The 24,554-nt window shown below is 38.1% G+C and overlaps 1 protein-coding gene across 1 annotated transcript in view; it reads left to right on the forward strand.

Moving 5' to 3' along the window:
* Positions 1–1,842: 1,842 nt before the first annotated feature.
* LOC106802359 (uncharacterized) overlaps positions 1,843–24,554 on the forward strand; it is a 662,512-nt gene continuing 639,800 nt past the window's right edge. The window contains exons 1-3 of the mRNA XM_087444925.1: positions 1,843–2,056; positions 2,145–2,417; positions 8,789–8,905. Of these exons, the coding sequence (XP_087301051.1) occupies positions 1,843–2,056; positions 2,145–2,417; positions 8,789–8,905 (604 nt within the window). The remainder of the gene's footprint in view (positions 2,057–2,144; positions 2,418–8,788; positions 8,906–24,554) is intronic.

Below are 24,554 nucleotides of genomic sequence, written 5' to 3' on the forward strand. Positions count from 1 at the left end.
AGGAGAATGAGAAGGAATGGCCAGAGAGGAGGAAACTCAAAAGGGTTGGGAAATTAAAGGAAAAGAATGCTGCAAGGAGGAATGAGAGGTTAACAATTTTCAATGCTGCTGAGAGATCTTGTAAGAGAAAGATTGACAAATGTCCATTTAATAGCACATGAAGGTCATTGGTCACCTTAATAAGAGATATTTCAGTTGACTGATAGGATAGATCCCAGATTAGAGTGGACTGAAGAGCAGAAAGTGGGATGTAAGGAAATTGACACAGCAGGTATAGCCAACCTTTTAGAAAGGAAGGAGAAGCAGTAGCTGGAGGGGTTGTCAGATCATAGGAGGATTTTATTTTTTTAAATATGGGAGAGACTTGAGAAAGTTTAAAAATTGGTGGATGGTTCCAGTTCTTTGAGTCGCCATGAGACAAAGGATAACCAATAGTGTATGTTCCTAAGAAAGCACAGGTGGAAGGACTGGCCCTAGGTTGGGTTGGAAACAGTTTCCCTGTTGTAACAGAAGGGAAAGTGCCCAGTATGATGTACTTCCCTGCAGATGCCTTACATTTAGCATTTCTAAATAGGAATTCAAGATCTTTCCCACAAAATCTGCAATTGCTCCTGTATTGCCTAATATTATTAATAATATTGCTACTCTCCTCCTTCATTATCCTGTGAAACCCTTATCTTCTTTCTCATCCTTATCTTCTTCCCCAAATCTATTCCATTACCAATTTTTATTGATTCAACCTTGGTAACGTGTCTTGTCTCAGTCCTCCTTTTATTTCCATTGCCAATAAATGAATGCATATTTTTATTACTAGCTCAAATGTCACTTTCTTCTTGAAGGCTTCCCTATTTCTCTCAGGCAAATAAATTTTTAGGTACTTCCCCACATTAAAAGAAAAACAGCAGAGACAATGTCAAAATAAAAATTATTACTTTACTATGTTATGAATCATCCTCATGAGAGCATCCTGTTATTCAAAACATTTCATTCTTTACAATTCTTAATGGGGCCTCACCCTTTCTTCCTTTTTTCTTTTACTGTTTAAAAAAATGTGTTCCAAATAATTAGTTGCTCTTACACACCTGGCTTAAGTACAACACATAATACAGCACCCTAATTGTCAAATAAATGTGGATTCACTGCATCCACCAAATCAGCCTTGTAGATGGTCTGATATTTAAAAACGCAATAAGTTTAGGGAGGGGTTACCAAACTTCTTCTAAATTCTAGGTCACCTTACTCTTGCGGCAGACTCTACTGGAACTGGATTTTCAGAACACCAACATATTAGTATTACCCAATATCAAGCCAGCTCTTGACCTGAAGCCTTGACCTGAAGCATTTGGTGAAGGAATAAAACGATAAGATGACCTGGCTCTGGTTAATACCAGCAAATTTGTATTTGCTTTGATGTAAGACTTTTGTTTCCAATATAACATTTTCGTTGCCCACTATTTCCCGGTTCTTAAAATCTTTGAGTAGTCCAGATTACCTTCGTTTTTTCTGAACTTCACTGAACTCCAGCGAAATTTGTAATTTTCACTACAAGGTCGATAAGCCGATTGTATATTGTCTGGAACCATTTCCCAGTCCTTTCACTTCTTCCAGTTATATTTGCCCACCAAGAGGAAAGCTTCAGATTATCTGGTAAAATCCATCCCGACGGAGCAGTTAGAGCATTGACAAGCCGTGCTGACTCACATCTCCTCCCACTTTCCCACCTTCCAGTCCCTGAGGCAGCATTCGCCCTCTCCTCCCCTGTCCCCTAGCGCACCTGGCCATGTAGGCCACGCCTTCCGGTCCCCCTGACTTGGAGAGGCCGGGGGAAGCGCCAGCCGCCTCATGCTCCTCCCGGGCTCCCGCTCCACGCCCCGCCCCCGTCGCGAGGCCGTCTCCAGCCCCCTCGCGCCCTGGCTCCGCCCCCTCCAGCTCCCTAACGTCCTCGGCGTCGGGCCCGAGCCTGCGCCTGCGCGTGCGCCCTGGGGCCGAAGTCGGGGCGCGCGGTGGCTGGAACGCGGAGAGCGGCGGGCGGTGCAGCCAATGGGAGGCGGCGCTGGCTAGCGGCTGGGAGGCGGGGCCTGCGCGGTGTTAGGTTAGCGCGAGGCGTGACCTAGTTGACAGGCTCTGAGGCGCTGTTGTGGTAGCGGCCGCGGGGCTGAGGCGGGTGGGAGCCGAAGCCGAGCGCGGGATTGGGGAGGAGGGCGGCGAGTGGAGAGCGGCGAGTGGAGAGCGGCGAGCGGCGCGGGACGCGGAGCCTCTTTCACTTTTTCCCTCCCGAGTGCCTCCTCCCTCCCCTCCCACTCCACACACACCCTGTTTGCCCGTGAGCCTGGGGAACTTGCAGCTTAAAGCCAGCCACCCCCACGGCAACATGTACCCCAGCAACAAGAAGAAAAAGGTGTGGAGAGAGGAGAAAGGTAACCGGCCCGTCGAGTCCTGGGGTGCGGGGGTTGGGGTAGGGTGGGGGCGGGGGTCAGGGCTGTGTGTGCCGCGGCGCCCTCCGCCCGAGCTCCCGCCTCGCGCCCGCCGGCCGCTGCCGCCTCCCTCGCGGGTCCGTGTGTACACACGCGCATACGCGCGCTCACACCGGCTGGCACGCGCCGCCCCCGGGCACCTGCAGCTCGCGCACGTGTGGGCGCACGCCCCTCCCCGCCGCCTGCCACTTCGGGTCGCCTTCGCCCCAGGTGGGGCTGCCTTCGCCTGGCTGGCGGCGTGGACCCCCGCGCGCGGCACCAGTTCCTCAGGTCCACCGCCCCGTCTCCGGACCCCAGCTGGGACTTTCGCACTCCTGGCCGGGTGTCCCACGGACACTTGCCCACCGGCGGTCATATCGGCTGCAGCTGCTACTGTGCGCCTTTGCTCCCCGCTGACCCTCGTCCATTCACTGCTCGCCTCTGTCCTCTTCCACCCCCTAGCTGGCAGAATGTCCCCACCTTCAGGTGTTTTCCTCTTCTCTAGGTCCCTTCCTGCGCAGCAGTGTGACTTTTGAAACCTGGAACTCTCGGGGAAACCCAAAACGAGAGTCTTGTCCGTGAGGATAGGTGCCTTCAGAGAAGTCTGAATGGGCTTTTCTCTCTGCAGTGTGTTTCTCTATATTCCATCCCCATTCATAGTCTGAAGTTGCTCAGAGTAAGATTGTGAGACTGATGTCACTCTCTGAATGAACCCACCCCTGAATTTTGTGCACATCAAGGCTTATCCGAATCAGCTAGATTGACGGGCATTGATTTCTGTAAGACACAGAAGTGTGCAGTCCAGCCCGCCCGCCGTCTCTCTCTCTCTCTTATTATAGTTAGATAATATTCTCAGGTAAACTTGAGTCTCTGGAGTTTTTTCTTTCATCTTTTCACAACTTTTTGTTTTTATACTTGAGTTCACAGAAATGTAGGAAAACGTACTTGCATCGCTACTAGCCAACCTGTGTATCAAGGGTGAGGTCGAATGAGGTAGTGCAAATCTCTCCTAAGTATCCCCTTTTTTTGGAAGAAGGATGAAGGGGTGACTAGATTAAAAGTTGATTTGCTTGATAATAGCTCCTTAAAACCTGTCGATTTTTATGGCAAGTCCTGGCCTTTATAAACAGGAAGGCCAGACAGTGGAGGTAAGAAAGGGAATGAATGTAGAGAAAGTATCCTCTATGTAGGGACTATTTCAAACAATGCAGGAGGAGGGAATTTTTTTTCAAATTAACTACTGGGAAGATTTAACATAGCAACTGAACAGCCCAATTAAAATGGTCTTTAAAATATTGAAAGATTAGGTTGTATGTCATTTAGTTATGTTTTAATTATGAGCATATATAGAACTAAAAATTCTGATGTCACAAAACACATGCTGTTGCGAATAATAGCCTGATGTATAAAGTAATGTAAAATAATTTTGCTTTGTTTTTACAGTAGTGGTTACTTTAGTTTCAACACACATTCACAAGGAATTACCTCATAAGCATTGAAAAATCATTTGTGCTTTTTTTTATTGATGGTCTTGAAATGTTAGCTTTGTATTATTGATAATGAAGGCAAAATAGTGGAAGACATAGGGATTGTTTTCAGTACATGAATCATTGATGAAATTATAGTGATTACTTAAGAACTATTTACTGTCATAGTAGATAATGTTCCTAAAGTAACAATGTTATAACAGTTCCTTCCATTTAACATCTACACAGTTGGACTGTGACAAGCAGGCATTTTAGAATCTTTAATGTCTTGATGTTTTTTTCTTTTTTTGCTTCTAATAATAGGGAAAAATATAACCAAACTAATGTTTTCTAAATAGAGAAGCAAATGCACAAAGAAGGCATTTAACAAAGTAACATTTTCCTGTCCAAAACTAACCTATTTTTGCATGAAATTTAACATTAAAAGAAAAAGTTATTGTAACTTGAAGACTTGAATGTATGTCTCAGTGCCTTTTCATGATGTCTGATTTTGGAATATTTAATATTTAAAAATATATATATTATGCCATCAAGAAGGAGCCAAGGATTTCCAGGACAGTAGTTAGTATTAAAGAAGTTGATGGGCTGCATGACCTTTTTCCTTTCATCGCACTGGAGAGGATGGTGTCGTATTTTTGCAGCTGATATTTAAATCTAAAGGAAGGTTTACCCATCTCATTGAAATTTCAAGGCATTCTATAAACATAACTTCAACTCAGTATACCGTTTAATGAGTAGGTCTGTCTGGTTCAGAGAGAAAGGATTCATTGCAAAGGTGAAGCATTCTTTAAGGGAAAGTTTTGTTTAATGCCAAAGAAACTATGTATGTCTGTGGCCCTCAGTATGTTTCATTGTTTAAACAAGTAACTAAGGAGTTCTCAAGTCCACATATGTTAAACATTATTGATCTAGTATTTTGAGCCCTAATTCAAAACCACTTACTGTGTATGATCAAGTACTGAAACTTAACTCATCTCTTTTTTTTTTGTCTTATTATTGATATTGTTTTTGTTGTAAGTGTCCACACTTAAACTTTTAAATGGAAGGAAGAGGGCAGGTTGTGTTCCCGTATGTATCTTCTGACATTTACAAAAACTACGAATTGCTTCATAATAAATCTTTCAGCCTGATAATGGTATTGTAATATTTCCATGTTAGTGACCTGAGCTTTTCTAGTAGTGCTTTGGTAAGTCCTAGTCATCCCTTTTCCTCCTTTTTGTGATTATTTTAAATTTGCTATCCCTTCAAGCTTCCTATTTCATCAACATCCCATCCTCCTATACTGAACCGATGACATTGCCTTTTAATTCACGGAGAAAATACATGTCAGATAACATGGAGCAGTCCTAACATCTTCCTCCATAGTCTCATTTGTCTGTTTCTTTACATGTCGTTTGTCCTTTCAGCTTTGTTCCTGTCTTAGAGGAAGCACTTTTCACGATTTCTAGGATTAAAATCTCTGCTTGTGCTCTTTTTCTCATCTCCTGTATTCTTTGAGATATTGTGCCATCATTTATTCTCTTTTGAGTATGTTGAATTTCTCAGTGTCTTCAGGTTCCTCTCCTCAGCCTGTAACAATCCTCAAGTCTCTTCTACCCTAAAGTAGTGTTCCTTTCACAGGGCTTCACCTTGGAGTTGCTGTTCTCACTTTCCTTTTCCTCAGTCCCTCGTAGTCTCCTGGATCTCAGTTATAGTCTAATGAATCTAATGTTCCTAAAGTCATTCAGTAATGACAATGAGGATGGTACTAATATAAAAATAGTTACCATTAGAGTCCTCTTTGTGTGCTCTGCACTATTTTAAGTACCTTAACATGAGTTGTTTCATTTAATTCTCACAATACCCTATGAGGTAGTATACTGTAGGGTCAAGACCTTTAAACACCATTTGCCTGGGTTTGAATCTTAGTTGTACTGCTTACTAGCTCTGGAACCTTGGGTAAGTTATTCAGCCTCTCTGTGTTAGTTGCCTCATCTGTAAGTTGGGAATACCTACCAACCTACCTCAAAAAGAAACTGAGATGTAGAGAGATTAACCAAGATCATATGGATTTGCATGATTTGGGATTAGAACCCAGATAGCGCTACTAACCACTTTGTTCTCTTTTCAGTGCTGTTGGTGACCCAGTTGATAAAACCAATGGCTTATTAATTTTTATTCTTCCTGATCTTCCTGTAGCACTTGACAATATTTTCCTTCTTCTGCTTATTAAAACTCTTTTCTCTGCTGGTTTCCACATCACTGAGACTTTGGTTCACCTTGTACCCCCAGTGACATCTAAGTTTTATTTCATTTTTCCCCTCTTTGTGTCCACTCCCTAAATGTTGTTTCTTTGAGGTTTGGTCCCCTCCCTTACCCTTCCCTGTGAACTTCCTGTAGGACTAGAAGTTTAGGTTATAATTTCCAAAATCTCTAGGCTAGACCTCTTTCCTGAGTTACTGATTCTTGATTTCAACTTGAATGCCTTGTAGGCATCTTGAATTCAACAGTGTTGATCCTTGAGTATTGTAGTATTTGTGATTTGAATATGTCATATTTGATTAAAATACCATAGTCCCCTCTTATCCAGGGAGGATGCCTTCCAAGACCCCCCATGGATGCCTGAAACTTGGATAGTACTGATACCAGTATTATGTTTTTTCCTATACCTGCATAGATACCTATGATAAAGTTTAGTTGATAAGGTAGGCACAATAAGAGATTAACAATAATAACTAATAATAAAACAGAACAATTTTAACAATATACTGTAATAAAAGTTACTGTGGATCTTAGCAACCTCAGCATACAATTTTTTTCTTTCCTTGTTAAGTCGAGAACTTTCCCCTTTTCACTTAAAGGAAGCACTTTAGGGCTCCTCATTGGGTTATCCAAATTGCTAGCATCACTACTTTGTGCTTTGAGGCCATTATTAAGTAAAATAAGCGTTACTTGAACACAACCACTGTGATAACGCATTAGTTGATCTGATAACTGAGGTGGCTACTAAGTGACTAACAAGCAGATAGTGTATCCAGTGTAGATAACACTGAACAAAAAGGGGTGATTCACGTCCCTGGTGAAATTTCATCAAGCTACTCAGAATGGCGCACAATTTAAAACGTATGAATTGTTTATCTCTGGAATGTTCCATTTAATATTTTCGGACCACGGTTGACCACGGGTAACTGCAACTGAGGAAAATGAAACTGCAGATCAGGGGGAACTACTGTATCTGTTTTTTTTTGTTTCCTAATGTGGCTGAAGAAAAGCCAATTCTAGGAGCAGGGAAAAATGCTGGCTCCCCATTTTTTTGTTCACTTATGCTTATATTAATACTTGCTGCAGTTTATTTCTTTGAAAGAATCCTTTAAAGTCATTATTTTTTGAGAGTTAGATTACCTAAAACTAGATTCTGTCCTTAAATCCGTTCACCTAAACTATAATACTGTACCATGTAATATGCTGAAAGACACTTGGGGAGTGAGAGTACAACTGTCAAATCTTTCTATGTTGTGGAGACCTTTGGTAAAATATATGATACATGACTGCTGACATACAGAATGAGTGAGGATGCCAATGTGATTTGATATATTGAATACTAATCAATCTTAATTTCTTTCTCATTTCTTAGATTAAAAAGAAATATAAATAGAATTTCTTACTTTTTTTCCTGTATCCTAGTGGATTGTTCTATGTACTTTCTGAGATATGCATAATCAACTTTGAATATTAGTGGTTTACTTTGTAGGATAAAGGTTAAACTGCTCAACATGGTATACAAGTTCCTATACATTTTCATTTTAACTTATATTTCCAGCTACTTTTCACTTTTGTGGCTACTCCCTTCCTCTTAGCATATCTTGCAGCTTCATTAAACTATTCATATCTCCTTATCTTTGTTTACATTGATCTATTAGTCTGAAATAGCCTTTCCTCTTGCCTCTTAATGACAGAATTCTACCTATCCTTTAGGAACCAGCATACACATCACCTCTTTTGGGGAGCTTTTCCTGAGAAGGTAGTATAGTATAGTGGCTAATAGTATGGGCTACAGTGTCTGACTAATGGAGATATTATAATAATCTCCATAATGGAGATAGACTGTATTTTAATGGAAAGCTTTCTTGCTTTGGACAAACTACTGAATTTTGATGTGCTTCATTTCCCTATCTGCAAAATAGGAATACTACTGTCTATTTTGCTGAGTTGTTGGGAAGATTATTTCAATGAGATTATACATGTAAAGTACCTGCCACACAGTGAGTTCTTTATAAATGACGCCATCTGTGATTAATTCTAAGATGCATTTTTAAAAATATTTTAATCTTATAATCAAGATGTATATTCAAGGTGTCACCTTGTATCACCTCCACAAAGGTATTATTAAATTGAAAGTGCACTTTTATTGTTGATGGCATCGTAGAATTAAGGAAATATCTTGGTGGCTGCCTTTCTTGTGCTCTTAGCATTTGTATTTTATTTATGTAGCTATTATTTTGTATCTTATCCATTTCCTCTTTTGTGTTGTGAACTCAAGGTTAAGGATCGCTTTTGTACCTGCAATGTATAAACATATCACCTGGCACATCGACTGTCAATAAGTGTTGATTGAAAGAGTTTACTTATTTCTTAGACTGTCACAAGAGAGTCTTCCTCATCGAACATTGATCTTTTCTTTTTTCATAATGTGGTATTAATTTGACACCTTCTAAAACTCAAATAGGGAGTAATTAAGTTTGCATTTTGGTCTTCCTTAAGTCCACATCAATTCTTTGGTTAGTTTAATATGGTTAATATTTAAATTATAAAATAATTCCTGAACTTACAAGTTAAATACAAATAGAGATTCTGCTTTTATTTTGCAAGAACGTTTACTGAAGATGACCTTAGAGGAGAGACGCAAAGAATACATAAGGGACTATGTTCCCCTGAACACCATCCTATCGTGGAAGGAGGAGATGAAGGGCAAGAGCCAAAATGATGGTAAGTTTCTCAGAACATTTTTCAGGTAGATACTGTTTGAATTTATTTATGAATTCTGCAGGACAGTTGTCGACAGAAATGAGTAACTGGCATTTGATAAAGACATGACATTTTACTATTTGAAATAATTGCTTGGTTGTCATTTGTTTTTAGGAATCTATTATGTTTTATTTAAATTTAGGAAATTATATTAACATAATTCATGTTCTGAAATAGACTATATTATAGTACTTTTGAAAAACTATTCTGCAATAGTTCTTGGAGCACATGATATTAGGGATTTGCTTCTTTGGTGGTGTGGCCCCTTGAATTTGTTTTAATCAGGTTCATTTATTTCGAGTTTTCTTCAAGTTACTTTAGGGCTTGGATACAGTTGAAAGAGAGTGTATTAGTGAGAACAGAGAAAAACCAAATAGCAATTCACATACTTTTAGAAAAGAATATGTATTTTGTATGTTGTGGTATTATGTGTACATAAAAAGTATATAAAGTATTTGTATGACAAAATTTACTCTCTGTCAGAGTCTTTATGATTTGGTGAGAATCTCAATTGCTTGAGGGAAAATATATGTGTTAGAATATAGATAAAATTTTAAGTATTAAAAAGGTACATGGAAAAAATTAAAAAAAACATAATAGATTTAACAGATGTTTAATATATTTATCTTTGAATTGACACTCAGTGGTGTTAATGGTCTGGATGTGACGTTTAAAAGAAACAGGGTGCTTTTTAGGTACTTAGCAGTTGAAAAAGAAAGTTAACTTTATGAAAGTGACTTGGAACATGCTAATTTCACAGGTTGTGATCTTAGATTGATGGAGCTATACAGGATACTATGGGCCCAGAACAAGAATACACTAGCATGGAATTCTTGTGGACAAAATCTGTGGGAAACATTAGCCAAATTAGGCTTTGTGTCTGTGAAGAGAACGCCATTTACCTGAGTGTTTGGGCTTCAGACAGCGCTTTGTTTTTCTAGGAATGCAGAGCATGTGGGTTCTTTTAGACCTTACTCTGCCTGGAAACGTGTCATCTTGGGCAAGTGGGGTAATGGCTCTACCCCAAGTTCTAATGGGGTCATTGGACAAGCTGATTGGGATGTATACGTCTTCAGTAAATGCAAGTTGTTTTTATAATGATCTAATTGAAGACATCATTGAAAGAGAAAAGTAGTGCTGTGTAATGAAAAGAATACAGAGCTAGGTGTCAAAAGGACAGCATTCTGGGCTCTGTCTGACTTAGTGCCATGTACCTCTTTATGTTTGGGTCTGTTATTTCTTCTTTTGTTTATAAGAAACTGGTATTGAATACTTGAGCGCCATTTATCATGGCTAGTAAATCTCTCATTTTCTAGTGCTTCATTCATCTGATTTTCTTTCTTGGTCACTGTTTTAGCTGGTCAGTTTTCTAAGGATGCAGTACATGATGTTATTATTATTATTTTTCTAAACAAATTTTGCCTCCTGAGATAGAGATTCCTGTTGCTGCCAGAACAATTGACAAAGCAGTAGTGATACCCAGGCTGCATAGCCTAATGTTGGGTCTGCTCACCTCTGTGTAGAGGCTTGGCCTTTCTGTTGGCTGCTTCTATTTGAATATTCAGCGTGTAACAGTGTAGTGTTGAACTGGTTTTTTAGAGAACTCAGAGTTAGATGTTTTCAGAGATACCATGTACCAAAATATGTCCCCCAAATCAAAAAAGATACATTGAATAACATCTGACATTGTTATTCCCTAACAAGATCCTGTGTATTTAATCCTGTCTCCCAATATGAGCTTTATAAGTGGTTTACAACTGCTCTGTGTATTTCAGTTCTTTTCCTTCATGATTTTCTGAACGTGAAGGTCCTTCGTGGGGAACTAGGTGATGTGGTCAAAATCATATTTCTATTAAACAATGTTTTGTTCTTTCCATCTAATGTTACTTGCTCCTTTCTGTTGTGACCTAGAAATTTGTGACTGTCCTCTTCTTTTTTTGTGAAACAGAATGGCTTATTTCTATAAGTAATATCTCTTAATTTCTTTACATAATACATATCTTTAATAAGTGCTTTGTTCCAATGTTACCTATCCAGTGCTCAGTTACATTAAAATATTTATAGTCAAGAGAGTTTTAGTATTGCAACAGTTTAAAGAAAAATCGTTTAAAAATATAAATTAAGAAAAAAATCATAAAGGACAACTATATAGTTATATTTTTATATTTTATTTTGAAATGTTTAAGCTACTGCTTGTAAATGTGTATGTATATAAGTAGGTATTGATATTTATAATAGTCTAATTTTTAAGTATGAGATTTCAAACTAAGTTTTAAAAGAAGTCTATAATTCTTTGTCACAGTTTCTTATTTGTAGGAAATAATCAGTATTTATTGGGCTAGCACAATATACCAATTTTAGATTTAGTAGTTTATCATTTTTACCTACATTTTTATAGAAGACAGTTTTGGCCTTCATATCCATGATTACATGGAAAGTTCTCAAGCTGTTGTTTTTAAATTTTTTCTTACTTTGCTCAGTTTTCTTTTACTTTAATTAAATGCTTCTTGTTATTATGTTGTAGTAGAAAGTTAAATAAAAAGGAGGGAAGTGGCCAAATGTGTTTGTCATAATTTTGATTTTAAGCTGTCCTAACAAAAGGAAACCAAAATTTTTCAAACAATATGCAATCAATGTTTGTGTAGAAAGGAGGAAGCAAGTAGATGATATTTTTACTTTGGCTTACTACTTTGGTACTATTGGAAAGCTATGGATCAGAAGAGGAAACAATGGGAGATGATTACCAAAAAAACCCATTTACTTATTGTTCATGTTCATATTTGTCAACTACTATTAGTAAATATCTGGAATTATATACTTCTAATTACTTCTTCCTCTGTATTAGTAATTATGTGATAATTCATTTATCCGTTGCTCTGTTGTAGGGAATTTTAAAATGCTTCTCTCCTGTTATACTGTGTCTCTAGCACCTGGAATAGTGCCTCATGCATGGGTGTACTCAATTAGTATGTTAAATAAGAATGCCTCAGAGGTTAACAGTCTACATAGGACAATTCTTTATTTTTTTTCAAATTTTAAAATGAGCATTTAAAAACATATATAAAAATAGAATAATATAATGAACCTTTATGTACCCATCACCCAGTTTCAACATTTAATACCTAGCCATTTTTTTTGCTGAGGAAGATTTGCCCTGTGGTAACATCTGTGCCAGTCTTCCTCTATTTTGTGTGTGGGTTGCCGCCACAGCATGGCCACTGATCAGTGGTATAGGTCCACGCCCGGGAACCGAACCTGGGCCGCTGAAGCGGAGTGCGCTGAACTTAACCACTAGGCCACAGGGCCGGCCCCAATACATAGCCAATTTTATTTCATCTATACCAGTTCTCCCTGCACCTTTCTCCCAGACTCTTTTGAAGCAATTCTTGTACATCATATCAATTTTATCTGTAAATATATGTATGTGTGCATATGTATATATCTTGAAAACATAGGCACACATTTTTCTTGTTTTATCATAACCACAATACTATCACACACCTGAAAATTAATAATTCTTTAATATAATTAAATATCCAATTAGTATTCACATTTTCCCATTGTCTCATAAAGGGTTTTGATTTTTTGTACAGTTTGCTTGAGTCAAGATCTAAACAAGGTCCACATATTACGTTTAATTGATATACTTTTTAAGTCTCTTTTAATCATTAGTTCCTTCTTTCTCTGTCCTTTTCCCTCCTTGTAATTTATTTGATGAATAAAGTAGGTTATTTGTCTTACAGAATTTTTCACATTTTGAGTTTTGCTGACAATATCTTTGTGGTGTCATTTACCATATTTCTCTGACCCCTGTGCTTTTAACGAGCTGGTAGTTAAATACAGGGGCTTGATCAGACTTGAGTTTAATTTTTTTTTAAAGAATACTTTATAGATGTTTGTGCCTTCTTTTGCATAATATCATAAGGCACATAACTTCTGGTTGTCTCTCTCTGTGGTGATAAGACTGATCATTAGGTTTAAGTATTGTCAGCCTAATCTATCCATTGTCAAGTTTCCTATCAACTTTTCACCTAATGGTTTTAGCAGCCACTGATGATCATTGCTTAGATCCATTATTTTATTAAGGGTTGCAAAATAATGTTATTCTAATTTTATCATTCCTTTTTCATTTATTAGTTGGACTTCTATAAAGAACTTTCTCTTATCAACTGCTTTATTTTCCTGCAGTACAGTTTATATAGAAAAGGCAGAATAAATGCTGGTTTTCCTCTTACCTACCGGTTTTCAGATTGAGTTGGTTCTCTGAAATCCTCCAAAGGTAACCAAAGAGTTCTTTTTTTGTCTTTTTTTTCTGAGGAAGATTAGCTCTGAGCTAACATCTGTGCCAGTCTTCTTGTACTTTGTACGTGGGTTGCTGCTACAGCATGGCTGACAAGTGTCGTAGGTCCACACCTGGGGTCCGATCCTGCGAACCCGGGCCACCAAAGCGGAGGGCACCAAACTCAACCTCTATGCCACAGGGCGAGCCCGAAGAGTTCTTTCTTTTTAATTTTTGACTGTCATTTTGAATCTCTCTCTCTCTCTCCCCCTGACACACACAATATTAAATGGGAATGCTTCAGTGGTTAACAGTATACAAAGGATGTGCGTATGTGTGTGCACCTGCATTTAAAGTATAGCTTCCATACAATACATACAATTACTAAACTGTAGCCCTAGGGTATAGTAGAAAGACAAAGATAAATATAGATATATAAATGGATGGATGGATGGATATGATAGAAAGATGGCATTGCTTCTTTGTAGGGACAAAAGTTCAGTTCCCATGGCCAGCTCCAATGGCCTAGTGGTTAAGTTCAGCGCGCTCTGCTTTAGTGGCCTGGGTTCACTTCCTCGGTGCAGACCTACACCTCTCATCAGTGGCCATGCTGTGGCAGCAGCTCACATACATAAAGAGGAAGATTGGCAACAGATGTTAGCTCAGGGTGAATCTTCCTCAGCAAAAAAAAAAAAAAAAAAAAAAAGTTCAATTCCCCGCTGTAATTTGTATGTGTTTTGTTCTTCTTTGCTACTTCAATGCTCAAGTTCTACTAGACCACTCAGAGAAGCAATGTTGTTACTCTCTTAGGGTGGAGAAAAGCATTGGCAAAGACTGCTGTGCTTATGCTAGTTTTTCTCTTACTAGTTGGTATCATGGAAAATAGTTACAGCTGTAAGTTTAGATTGACTTTGAGTCATTACTTTTTTTTTTGTGAGGAAGATCAGCTCTGAGCTAACATTCATGCTAATCCTCCTTTTTTGTTACTGAGGAGGACCGGCTCTGAGCTAATATCTATTGCCAATCCTCCTCCTTTTTGTTTCCCCCGCAAAGCCCCAGTAGATAGTTGTACGTCATAGCTGCACATCCTTCTAGTTGCTGTATGTGGGACATGGCCGGAGAAGTGGTGCGTTGGTGTGCGCCCAGGATCCGAACCCGGGCTGCCAGTAGTGGAGCGTGCGCACTTAACCGCTAAGCCACCGGGCCGGCCCTTGAGTCATTACTTTTAATGTTTATATGGAACAGCAATGCAGGAAAAATAAAATAATAAATGATGAAGGTGAGTTAGGTAAAAACTATAAAGTTATATATTCACTATAATAAAATATTTTTTTAAAAAAGCTCTTTTAGAAAGAAACTTCAGGGGTGGCCCTGTGGCTTAGCGGTTAAGTGCACGCGCTCCGCTGCTGGTGGCCCGGGTTCAGATCCCGGGCGCGCAACAACGCACCGATTCTCCGGCCATGCTGAGGCCGCGTCCCACATACGGCAAACAGAAGGATGTGCAACTATGACATACAACTATCTACTGGGGCTTTGGGGAAAAAAAGGAGGAGGATTGGCGATAGATGTTAGCTCAGAGCCGGTCCTCCTCAGCAAAAAAGAGGAGGATTAGCATGGATGTTAGCTCAGGGCTGATCTTCCTCACAGAAAAAATAAATAAATAAAAATAAATCAATAAATCACTGTGGGGGTATACAGTCAAAGGTATAAAAAAAAAAAGAAACTTCATATTTCTTATCTTATGTATGTTATATTCAAATCTGATTTATAGGCCATTTGAAAACACTTAACTATAAAATGTCTTGAATTGTGAAGTCTTTGTAAGTCTGAATTTTAGTTTTTTGAGGGGTACAGAAATATTTTGAGATGTGTAGGTTGACTAGAGGCATGTATGTAGTCTTTTGTTTCTTTCATATTAAAAATATTAGCTTAGAAGTTCAACTTCATTTTCTCTCTTTTTCATTAGAACTAATTTCTGCTCTTAAATTATTTCCACAAGAAGTGTTGGCTGACTAAAGAAATAAAAGTTAAGTCCAAACTCCCGAATCTCTCAGTCACTTTAAGATCTTATTTCAGTGTAGGTATTGAATTTTGTTATATTTTACCTATGTCCCAAGTTGACTATTGATATTTAGAAATCATCAAAGAAAGTGTATCTTAATCATATTTCAATCCCAGTGCATAGTCCAGTATTTTTTTTTTTCTTTTTTTTTTTTATTGATGTTTTAATGGTTTCTAACATTGTGAAATTTTGGGTTGTACATTTTTGTTTGTCCATCACCATATATATGACTCCCTTCACCCCTTGTGCCCACCCCCCACCCCCACTGCCCCTGGTAACCACAGTCCAGTTTTCTCTGTCCATGTGTTGGTTTATATTCCACATATGAGTGAGATCATACAGTGTTTGTCTTTCTCTTTCTGGCTTATTTCACTTAACAATAATACACTCCAGGCCCATCCATGTTGTTGCAAATGGGATGATTTTGTCTTTTTTTATGGCTGAGTAGTATTCCATTGTATATATATATACCACATTTTCTTAATCCAGTCGTCAGTCGAGGGACACTTAGGTTGCTTCCACTTCTTGGCTATGGTGAATAATGCTGCAATGAACATAGGGGTGCATAAGCCTCTTTGGATTGTTGATTTCAGGTGCGTTGGATAGATTCCCAGTAGTGGGATGGCTGGATCATAGGGCATCTCTATTTTTAATTCTTTGAGGAATCTCCATACCGTTTTCCATAGAGGCTGCACCAATTTGCATTCCCACCAGCTGTGTATGAGGGTTCCTGTTTCTCCACATCCTCTCCAACATTTGTTGTTTTTGTCTTGGTGATTATAGCCATTCTAACAGGCGTGAGGTGGTATCTTAGTGTTGTTTTGATTTGCATTTCCCTGATGATTAGTGATGTTGAGCATCTTTTCATGTGCCTATTGGCCATCTGTATATCTTCCTTGGAGAAGTGTCTCTTCATTTCCTCTGCCCATTTTTTGATCGGGTTGTTTGTTTTTTTGTTGTTCAATTGTGTGAGTTCTTTATATATTATGGAGATCAACCCCTTGTCAGATGTATGTTTTGCAAATATTCTCTCCCAGCTGGTTGGTTGTCTGTTCATCTTGATTCTGGTTTCATTTGTCTTATAAAAGCTCTTTAATCTGATACAGTCCCACTTGTTTACTTTTTCTTTAGTTTCCCTAGTCTGGGTAGGCATGTCATCCGAAAAGATTCCTTTAAAACCAATGTCAAATAGTGTGTTGCCTATATTTTCGTCTATGAGTTTTATAGTTTCAGGTCTCACCTTCAGGTCTTTGATCCATTTTGAGTTAATTTTTGTGAATGGCGATAGCACATGGTCCACTTTCATTCTTTTGCATGTGGCTGCCCAGTTTTCCCAACACCATTTATTGAAGAGACTTTCCTTTCTCCATTGCATGTTCTTAGCACCTTTGTCGAAAATTAGCTGTCCGTATATGTGTGGTTTTATTTCTGGGCTTTCAATTCTGTTCCATTGATCTGTGTGTCTGTTTTTGTACCAGTACCATGCTGTTTTGATTACTATTGCTTTGTAGTATGTTTTGAAGTCAGGGATTGTGATGCCTCCTGCTTTGTTCTTTTTCTTTAGGATTTCTTTAGCTATTCAGGGTCTTTTGTTGCACCATATAAATTTTAGTATTCTTTTTTCTATTTCTGTGAAGAATGTCATTGGGATTCTGATTGGGATTGCATTGAATCTGTAGATTGCTTTAGGTAATATAGACATTTTAACTATGTTTATTCTTCCAATCCATGTGCATGGGATATCTTTCCATTTCTTTATGTCATCATGGATTTCTTTCAATAATGTCTTGTAGTTCTCATTGTATAGGTCCTTCACCTTCTTGGTAAGATTTATTCCTAGGTATTTTATTCTTTTTGATGCAATTGTAAATGGTATTATCTTTTTGAGCTCTCTTTCTGTTAGTTCATTATTAGCATATAGAAATGCAACTGATTTTTGTAGATTGATTTTGTACCCTGCAACTTTGCTGTAGTTGTTGATTGTTTCTAATAGTTTTCCAACAGATTCTTTAGGGTTTTCTATATATACAATCATATCATCTGCAAATAGTGAGAGTGTCACTTCTTCGTTACCTATTTGGATTCCTTTTATTCCTTTTTCTTGCCTAATTGCTCTGGCCAAAACCTCCAGTACTATGTTGAACAGGAGTGGTGAGAGTGGGCAGCCCTGCCTCGTTCCTGTTCTCAGAGGAATGGCTTTCAGTCTTTCCCCGTTGAGTATGATGTTGGCTGTGGGTTTGTCATATATGGCCTTTATTATGTTGAGGTACTTTCCTTCTATTCCCATTTTATTGAGAGTTTTTATCATAAATGGATGTTGTATCTTGTCAAATGCCTTCTCTGCGTCTATTGAGATGATCATGTGGTTTTTATTCTTTGTTTTGTTGATGTGATGTATCACGTTGATTGATTTGCGGATGTTGAACCATCCCTGCGTCCCTGGTATAAATCCCACTTGATCATGGTGTATGATCTTTTTAATGTATTGTTGTATTTGGTTTGCCAGTATTTTGTTGAGGATTTTTGCATCAAGGTTCATCAGCGATATTGCCTGTAATTTTCTTTCTTTGTATTGTCTTTGTCTGGTTTTGGTATCAGGGTGATGTTGGCCTCGTAGAATGATTTAGGAAGTGTTCCATCTTCCTCTATTTTTTGGAAGGATGGGTATTAAATCTTCTTTGAATGTTTGGTAAAATTCACTGGAGAAGCCATCTGGTCCTGGACTTTTATTTTTTGGAAGGTTTTTGATTACTATTTCAATCTCTTTACTTGTTATTGGTCTATTCAGATTCTCCATTTCTTCTTGGTTCAATTTTGGGAGGTTGTATAAGTCTAAGAATTTATCCATTTCTTCTAGATTGCCCAATTTGTTGGCATATAATTTCTCATAGTATTCTCTTATAATCCTCTGTATTTCCATGGTATCTGTTGTAATTTCTCCTCTTTCATTTCTAATTTTATTTACTTGAGCCTTTTCTCTTTTTTCTTAGTAAGCCTGGCTAAGGGTTTGTCGATTTTGTTTATCTTCTCGAAGAACCAACTCTTTGTTTCATTAATCCTTTCTACTGTTTTTTTGGTCTCAATTTCATTTATTTCTGCTCTGATCTTTATTATTTCTCTCCTTCTGCTGGCTTTGGGCTTTGTTTGTTCTTTTTCTAGTTCTGTTAGGTGTAATTTAAGGTTGCCTATTAGGGCTTTTTCTTGTTGGTTAAGGTGGGCTTGTATCGCTATGAGTTTCCCTCTCAGGACCGCTTTTGCTGCATCCCATATGGTTTGATATGGCATGTTATCATTTTTGTTTGTTTCCAGATAGTTTTTGATTTCTCCTTTAATTTCATCAATGATCCATTGGTTGTTCAGTAGCATGTTGTTTAATCTCCACATTTTTGTCACTTTCCCAGTTTTTTTTTCATGGTTCATTTCTAGTTTCATAGCCTTATGGTCTGAAAAGATGCTTGTTATGATTTCAATCTTCTTAAATTTATTGAGGCTTGCTTTGTTTCCCAACATATGGTCTATCCTAGAGAATGTTCCATGTGAGCTTGAGAAGAATGTGTAGTCAGCTGTTTTTGGATGGAGTGCTCTGTATATGTCTACTAGGTCCATCTCGTCCAGTTTTTCATTTAAGTCTACTATTTCTTTATTAACTTTTTGTCTGGATGATCTATCCATTGCTGTAAGTGGTGTGTTAAGATCCCCTACTATTATTGTGTTGTTGTTGATTTCTCCTTTTAGGTTTGTTAATAGTTGCTTTATGTACATTGGTGCTCCTATGTTGGGTGCATATATATTTATAAGTGATATGTCTTCTTGATGTAGTGTCCCTTTTATCATTATATATTTCCCTTCTTTGTCTTTCTTAACCTGTTTTATCTTGAAGTCTACTTTGTCTGATATGAGTATGGCAACACCTGCTTTCTTTTGTTTGCCATTAGCTTGGAGTATTGTCTTCCATCCTTTCACTCTGAGCCTGTGCTTGTCTTTAGTGCTAAGATGTGTTTCCTGAAGGCAGCATATTGTTGGGTCTTGCTTTTTAATCCATCCTGCCACTCTGTATGTTTTGATTGGAGAGTTCAATCCATTTACATTTAGGGTAATTATTGATATATGAGGGCTTATTGTTGCTGTTTTGTCACTTATTTTCTGGTTCTTTTGCATTTCCTTTGTTTCTTGTCCCATTTGTTTTGGACTGCCAATTCAGTTTGGTTGTTCTGTCTTATGAGTCTTCTAGTTTTCTCTTTGTTTATCCTATGTGGTTTTGCTTTGATTATTTGTTTAGTGGTTACCTTGAGGTTTGGGCAAAAAATCTTGTGTATGAGATAGTCCATTATCTGATGGCCTCCTATTTCCTTATACTAAGTCAATTCAGTCACTTTCCTCTTCCCCTTCTAAATTGTTCTTGTTATCCCTTATTCTATCTTGTGTTGTGGCTGTGTGTTTACAGTGATGAGGTTAAATTTATTTTTGGTGAATTTCTTCCTTTGATCTTTGAATTTAGTATTTAAGTGGTTGCTAACCTATTCTGGTAAAGAGCTACTATATTTTCTGAGTTTGTCTACCTACTTTTCTCCTTCCTCCAACCTTTGTGTTCCCTTTCTCTTCTTTTTTTCAGGCCTGAGGGCCTTCTTGAGTATTTCTTGTAGTGGGGGTCTCGTGGCCATGAACTCCCTTAGCTTTTGTTTATCTGGGAGAGTTACTATTTCTCCATCATATTTGAAGGATATTTTTGCTGGATAGAGTATTCTTGGCTGAAAGTTTTTGTCTTTCAGTATTTTGAATATATCATTCCAGTCTCTTCTAGCCTGTAAAGTTTCTGTTGAGAAATCTGCTGAGAGCCTGATGGGAGTTCCTTTGTACGTTATTTTTTGTTTTTGTCTAGCTGCCCTTAATATTGTTTCTTTGTCGTTGCTCCTGGCTAGCCTTACCACTAGGTGTCGTGGTGAAGGCCTTTGTCTGTTAATATATATAGGTGTCCTGTTGGCTTCGCTTACTGGTATTTCCTGCTCCTTCCCCAGATTTGGGAAATTCTCAGCTATTATTTCCTTGAATAGGCTCTCTGTTCCTCTTTCCTTCTCCTCTCCCTCAGGAATACCTATAATTCTTATGTTACATTTTCTAATAGAGTCAGATATTTCTCGGAGTCTTTCTTCATTTCTTTTTAGTCTTAGTTCTCTCTCCTCTTCCATCTGGAGTATATCTGTATTCCTATCCTCTAAAGTACTAATTCTTTCCTCCATATTGTCAGCTCTGTTCTTTAAAGATTCCAGATTCTCCTTTATTTCCTCCATTGTATTCTTCATCTCCATCAGCACTGATTGGTTTTTCTTTATGATTTCAATCTCTTTTGTGAAGAAACTCCTAATCTCATTGAATTGTTTGCCTGTGTTGTCTCGTATTTCGTTGAGTGTTTTTATGATAGCTATTTTGAAGTCTCTGTCATTTAGTTTATGGATTTCTGTGTCTTCAGGGTTGATTTCTGGGTGCTTGTCATTTTGTTTCTGGTCTGGTGATTTCATATATTTTTGCATTGTGGTTCCTGTGTTGGTTTTGTTTTTCCTCATCCTGGAAATCTCTGGTTGCAATTTCCACCTGCCGCCACTGTCTGGTGGTAAAGGGCTGTGTAGTCTAAGCCCCCTGTGCTCTGCCCCGGTTTTTCTGCTGCGATCCGCAGTTTTGTTTTTTTTTTCCCCGCTGCGATCCATGGGTCCAGTCGTTTGATCTGGTCTGCCCCGGATCGCTTGGTCTGGTCTGTCGCGGATCACTTGGTCTGGTCTGTCGCGGATCACTTGGTCTGGTCTGTCGGATCACTTGGTCTGGTCTGTCGCGGATCACTTGGTCTGGTCTGTCGGATCACTTGGTCTGGTCTGTCACGGATTGCTAGGTCTGGTCTGGTCGTTTGAGCTGCAGAGTCCGGTTTGCGGGGAGGGGAGAGCTCTCTCTTTTGCCCTCTGGGCCCCTGACGTGGGAGGCTTCTCGTTTGCCCCTCTTTATCCGCTCTCTGGGGTGCTCAGATGTTGATGGTAGCCCTGTGGCTCCTCTGAGTCCTCTGTGCGGGAGTTTCCCACTGGCTGAGAGAGTCCGAAGAGCCACAGTTTCCCCGCCGACGGCCACCCCTCCCCCCTCTCTGGGAGCCGGGCGGACCGGGATCGCTGATCTGATGGGGAGGGAGAGGAGTTCTCCTTACCTCTCCCCACTTCCTCCGGGGGCCCAGCACGTTCCGCCCTCAGATGTGCGGCAGTGTGGATCCCTCCACTCTAGCTTTTCTGTGTCTGGGATTCCGTTGTTGGTCTGTGACTGTTGCTTTTGTTGTATCTTGTTGGGGGAAGAGTTCACGGGAAAGCTCACTCCGCCATGATGCTGACGTCACTCTCCATAGTCCAGTATTTTTATCCTTAGTAAATTTATGATAACTATTTTTTGAATGTCAATATCTTTATTAATCACTAGGGATGAGGAAATAAGAATATAATTATTTATGCTACTGAATATTACATGGAGAGGGATGAGGGACCATAATGGTAAAAGGAATTTAAAAGAAATTTTAATAACTCTGATGAGATGGGCACTGCCCCAGATTTTTAAACTATATCACTTACATTATTTTGTTAAATATTTGATGTTGGATGACAGGCCACAATTTAAAATGACTGAACAGTTAGGAAAATGGTATTTAAAACAGATAGAATTCTATAGGGATACAAAAATTGGAAAGGAATGTTTCCTATTTAATCTTTTTTTTTTTTTTGTGAGGAAGATCAGCCCTCAGCTAACATCTGCCAATCCTCTTTTTTTGCTGAGGAAGACTGGCCCTGGGCTAACATCCATGCCCATCTTCCTCCACTTTATATGGGACGCCGCCACAGCATGGCTTGCCAAGCGGCGTGTCAGTGCGTGCCCAGGATCCGAACTGGCGAACCTCGGGCCCTGCAGCAGAGCGGGCGCACTTAACCGCTTCCTGCCACGGGGCTGGCCCCGCTATTTAATCTTTTGATATTGGTCCCTTTTTATATTATCATATTCAGTTTGAGTACTATACTTTAAAAGTAAAATAATCTGTAGAAGCAGAAGAAGGCTCGGAGGAAAACATCCTAGCTTCTTAGATACAAATATTTTATTTTGAGTGGGTGGTGATTTTTTTCTTGCCTCTTATATGATCTTGAAATTAATTAAAGAAACAGAAATCTATATTTGCCTCAAGTAAGACCACTGTGACTTATTCTTTAAACAGTTGTTTGTGAAGCTTCCGTTACCTACAAAGATGTTGCACAAGTAGAACTTATATTAGAAACAGACATTTTTCACTTCAGAAGTGAAAAGTAAAGACTAGGATAAAGACTAAGATCATGGGATGGGCTAAACTCCTTTATGATCTTGTCCCTCTCCTCTTTGGCCTCTTATTATACCACTCCCTTTCTTGGTCTGTGCATCTAGCCACACTGTCCTTTCTGTTTCTTGAATGTGCTGTGCTCCCTCCCAGTGCTGGACCTTTATCTGTTTTTTTTTTTCTCGCCACTCGTCTCACTTTCTTAATTTTTCTCATCTTTCAGTTCTCAGCTTGAAACTCTTCTTTTGTCTCTGAAGTCTTCCCTGAGCCCTTATTCTGGGACAGCTCACTTTATTATGGACTTTCATAGATCTGTATTCCTTTTCATAGAGCATTTATATCAATTTGGTTTTATGTGCTCAATCATAGAATTATCTGATCGGAGTCTATCACCTTGTGAAACTGTAGTTACCATGAAATTAGAGACTATTGTCGTAGCTCTCCTTTGTATCCCTGGCGTCTGGCATAGTGCTTGGTACACGTAGATATTCATTAAATATTTGTTGTGTGAACTGAGTAAGTGATAAAATATTTGCGTGATGATATTTTCATACATTATTTCCTTCCTACCTTTTCTTCACTGTATTGTGAAGATTCATGTGGGAATGGCAGGCTTAGAAATTAAGCCAGATGTTTTTTAATGTAGGTAACAAATACTTTACATCTCTGTACTATAAGGTCTGCATTAAGTTTTAAAAGTTAGATAACACAATGATAAATTTCAATACAGATTTTACTGAACTATTATGTATATATTTAACTAGTTGAGACAAGGATGAGTATTCATGTGTTATGTGTATTCATCAGCATTGTATATTGTTATTTATAGTACTTAGTAACTAAACTTCATGATTTCAGTTTCTGTGAGTTTAAATGTCTACAGAGCTGAAGTTAAATGAGTGTAAATATAGGAACTTAAGCCTGTTATATAATAATATTTTAAAGTGTAGAAAAATTTTAAAGTATTGCCATTCTAAATGCATTTACTTTGGCATTATTGATTTTTGACATGTAAAGGGACTGTAAGAAATTATTTCAATATTATGTCTCATTAAAACCCTTTATTGAGTTAGTTGGTTTGCTTCAAAAAAGAACTTGCCTACAGACAAAGAATTTGGTTCCCCATGGGAGAATTAGGTTAAATAACTTCTAAGTAAATTATAAGAATTTTTAGAATAAATGGCATTTACTCTAATGTATGAAAACATTAAAAATTTTTGTATAATGATACTCTGTGTCAAAGTGTGAGCACTGGTTTAGTCAGACATTTGTGAAGTAAAGTTAACTTTTAAAATGGAGAAAAAAGAATATGAAATTATGTAGGGATTCATGATTCACTACATGATTTTATTTTTTTCTCTGCCTTTATTTCACTCTTGGTCATTTAAACTACTTTTAAAGATTATTTTATCAACACTTAAATAAGTTTTATTGTGCATTACAGTGTGTACCACTAAGTGCTATGTAAATTGTCCTTGTATTTAAGCTTATTTTTAAAATAATGTACAAACAAAAACCAAGTATCTTTTATTTTTTGATATACATAAAGATGTCTTGATGTTGAGACCACAAGATGAAAAGTTCTTTCTATGTATTTCGTAAGTCTGTAACTTCACCACAGATTCTACTAGTTTTCTTTTTAACCTATTAAGTGAATTATACTGCTGAATATGGATTTTACTTAAATATATTTTGATCAGTACAGATGGATACTTTGAGATGGGTTACAGATTGGTGGTAGCCAAAGCCAACCTTTTCCTTTTTTTCCCCCTCTCTGTTTGTCTTTCTATGTGAAAGAGTCTTTATAAAGTCTTTGTCTTCTTATCTGAAATATTTATTGAATTTTCATATAAGTATTCAAAACAAGGATTTAAATACAATTTACTGTTTTATCTAAGCCTTAGAACCAAGTTGAGGATTACTGATGAAACAAATAACAAAATAC

The sequence above is a fragment of the Ceratotherium simum genome, chromosome 21 (genome assembly GCF_057802395.1).
Source record: "Ceratotherium simum simum isolate JZ-2026a chromosome 21, ASM5780239v1, whole genome shotgun sequence".
Classification (NCBI taxonomy): domain Eukaryota; kingdom Metazoa; phylum Chordata; class Mammalia; order Perissodactyla; family Rhinocerotidae; genus Ceratotherium; species Ceratotherium simum.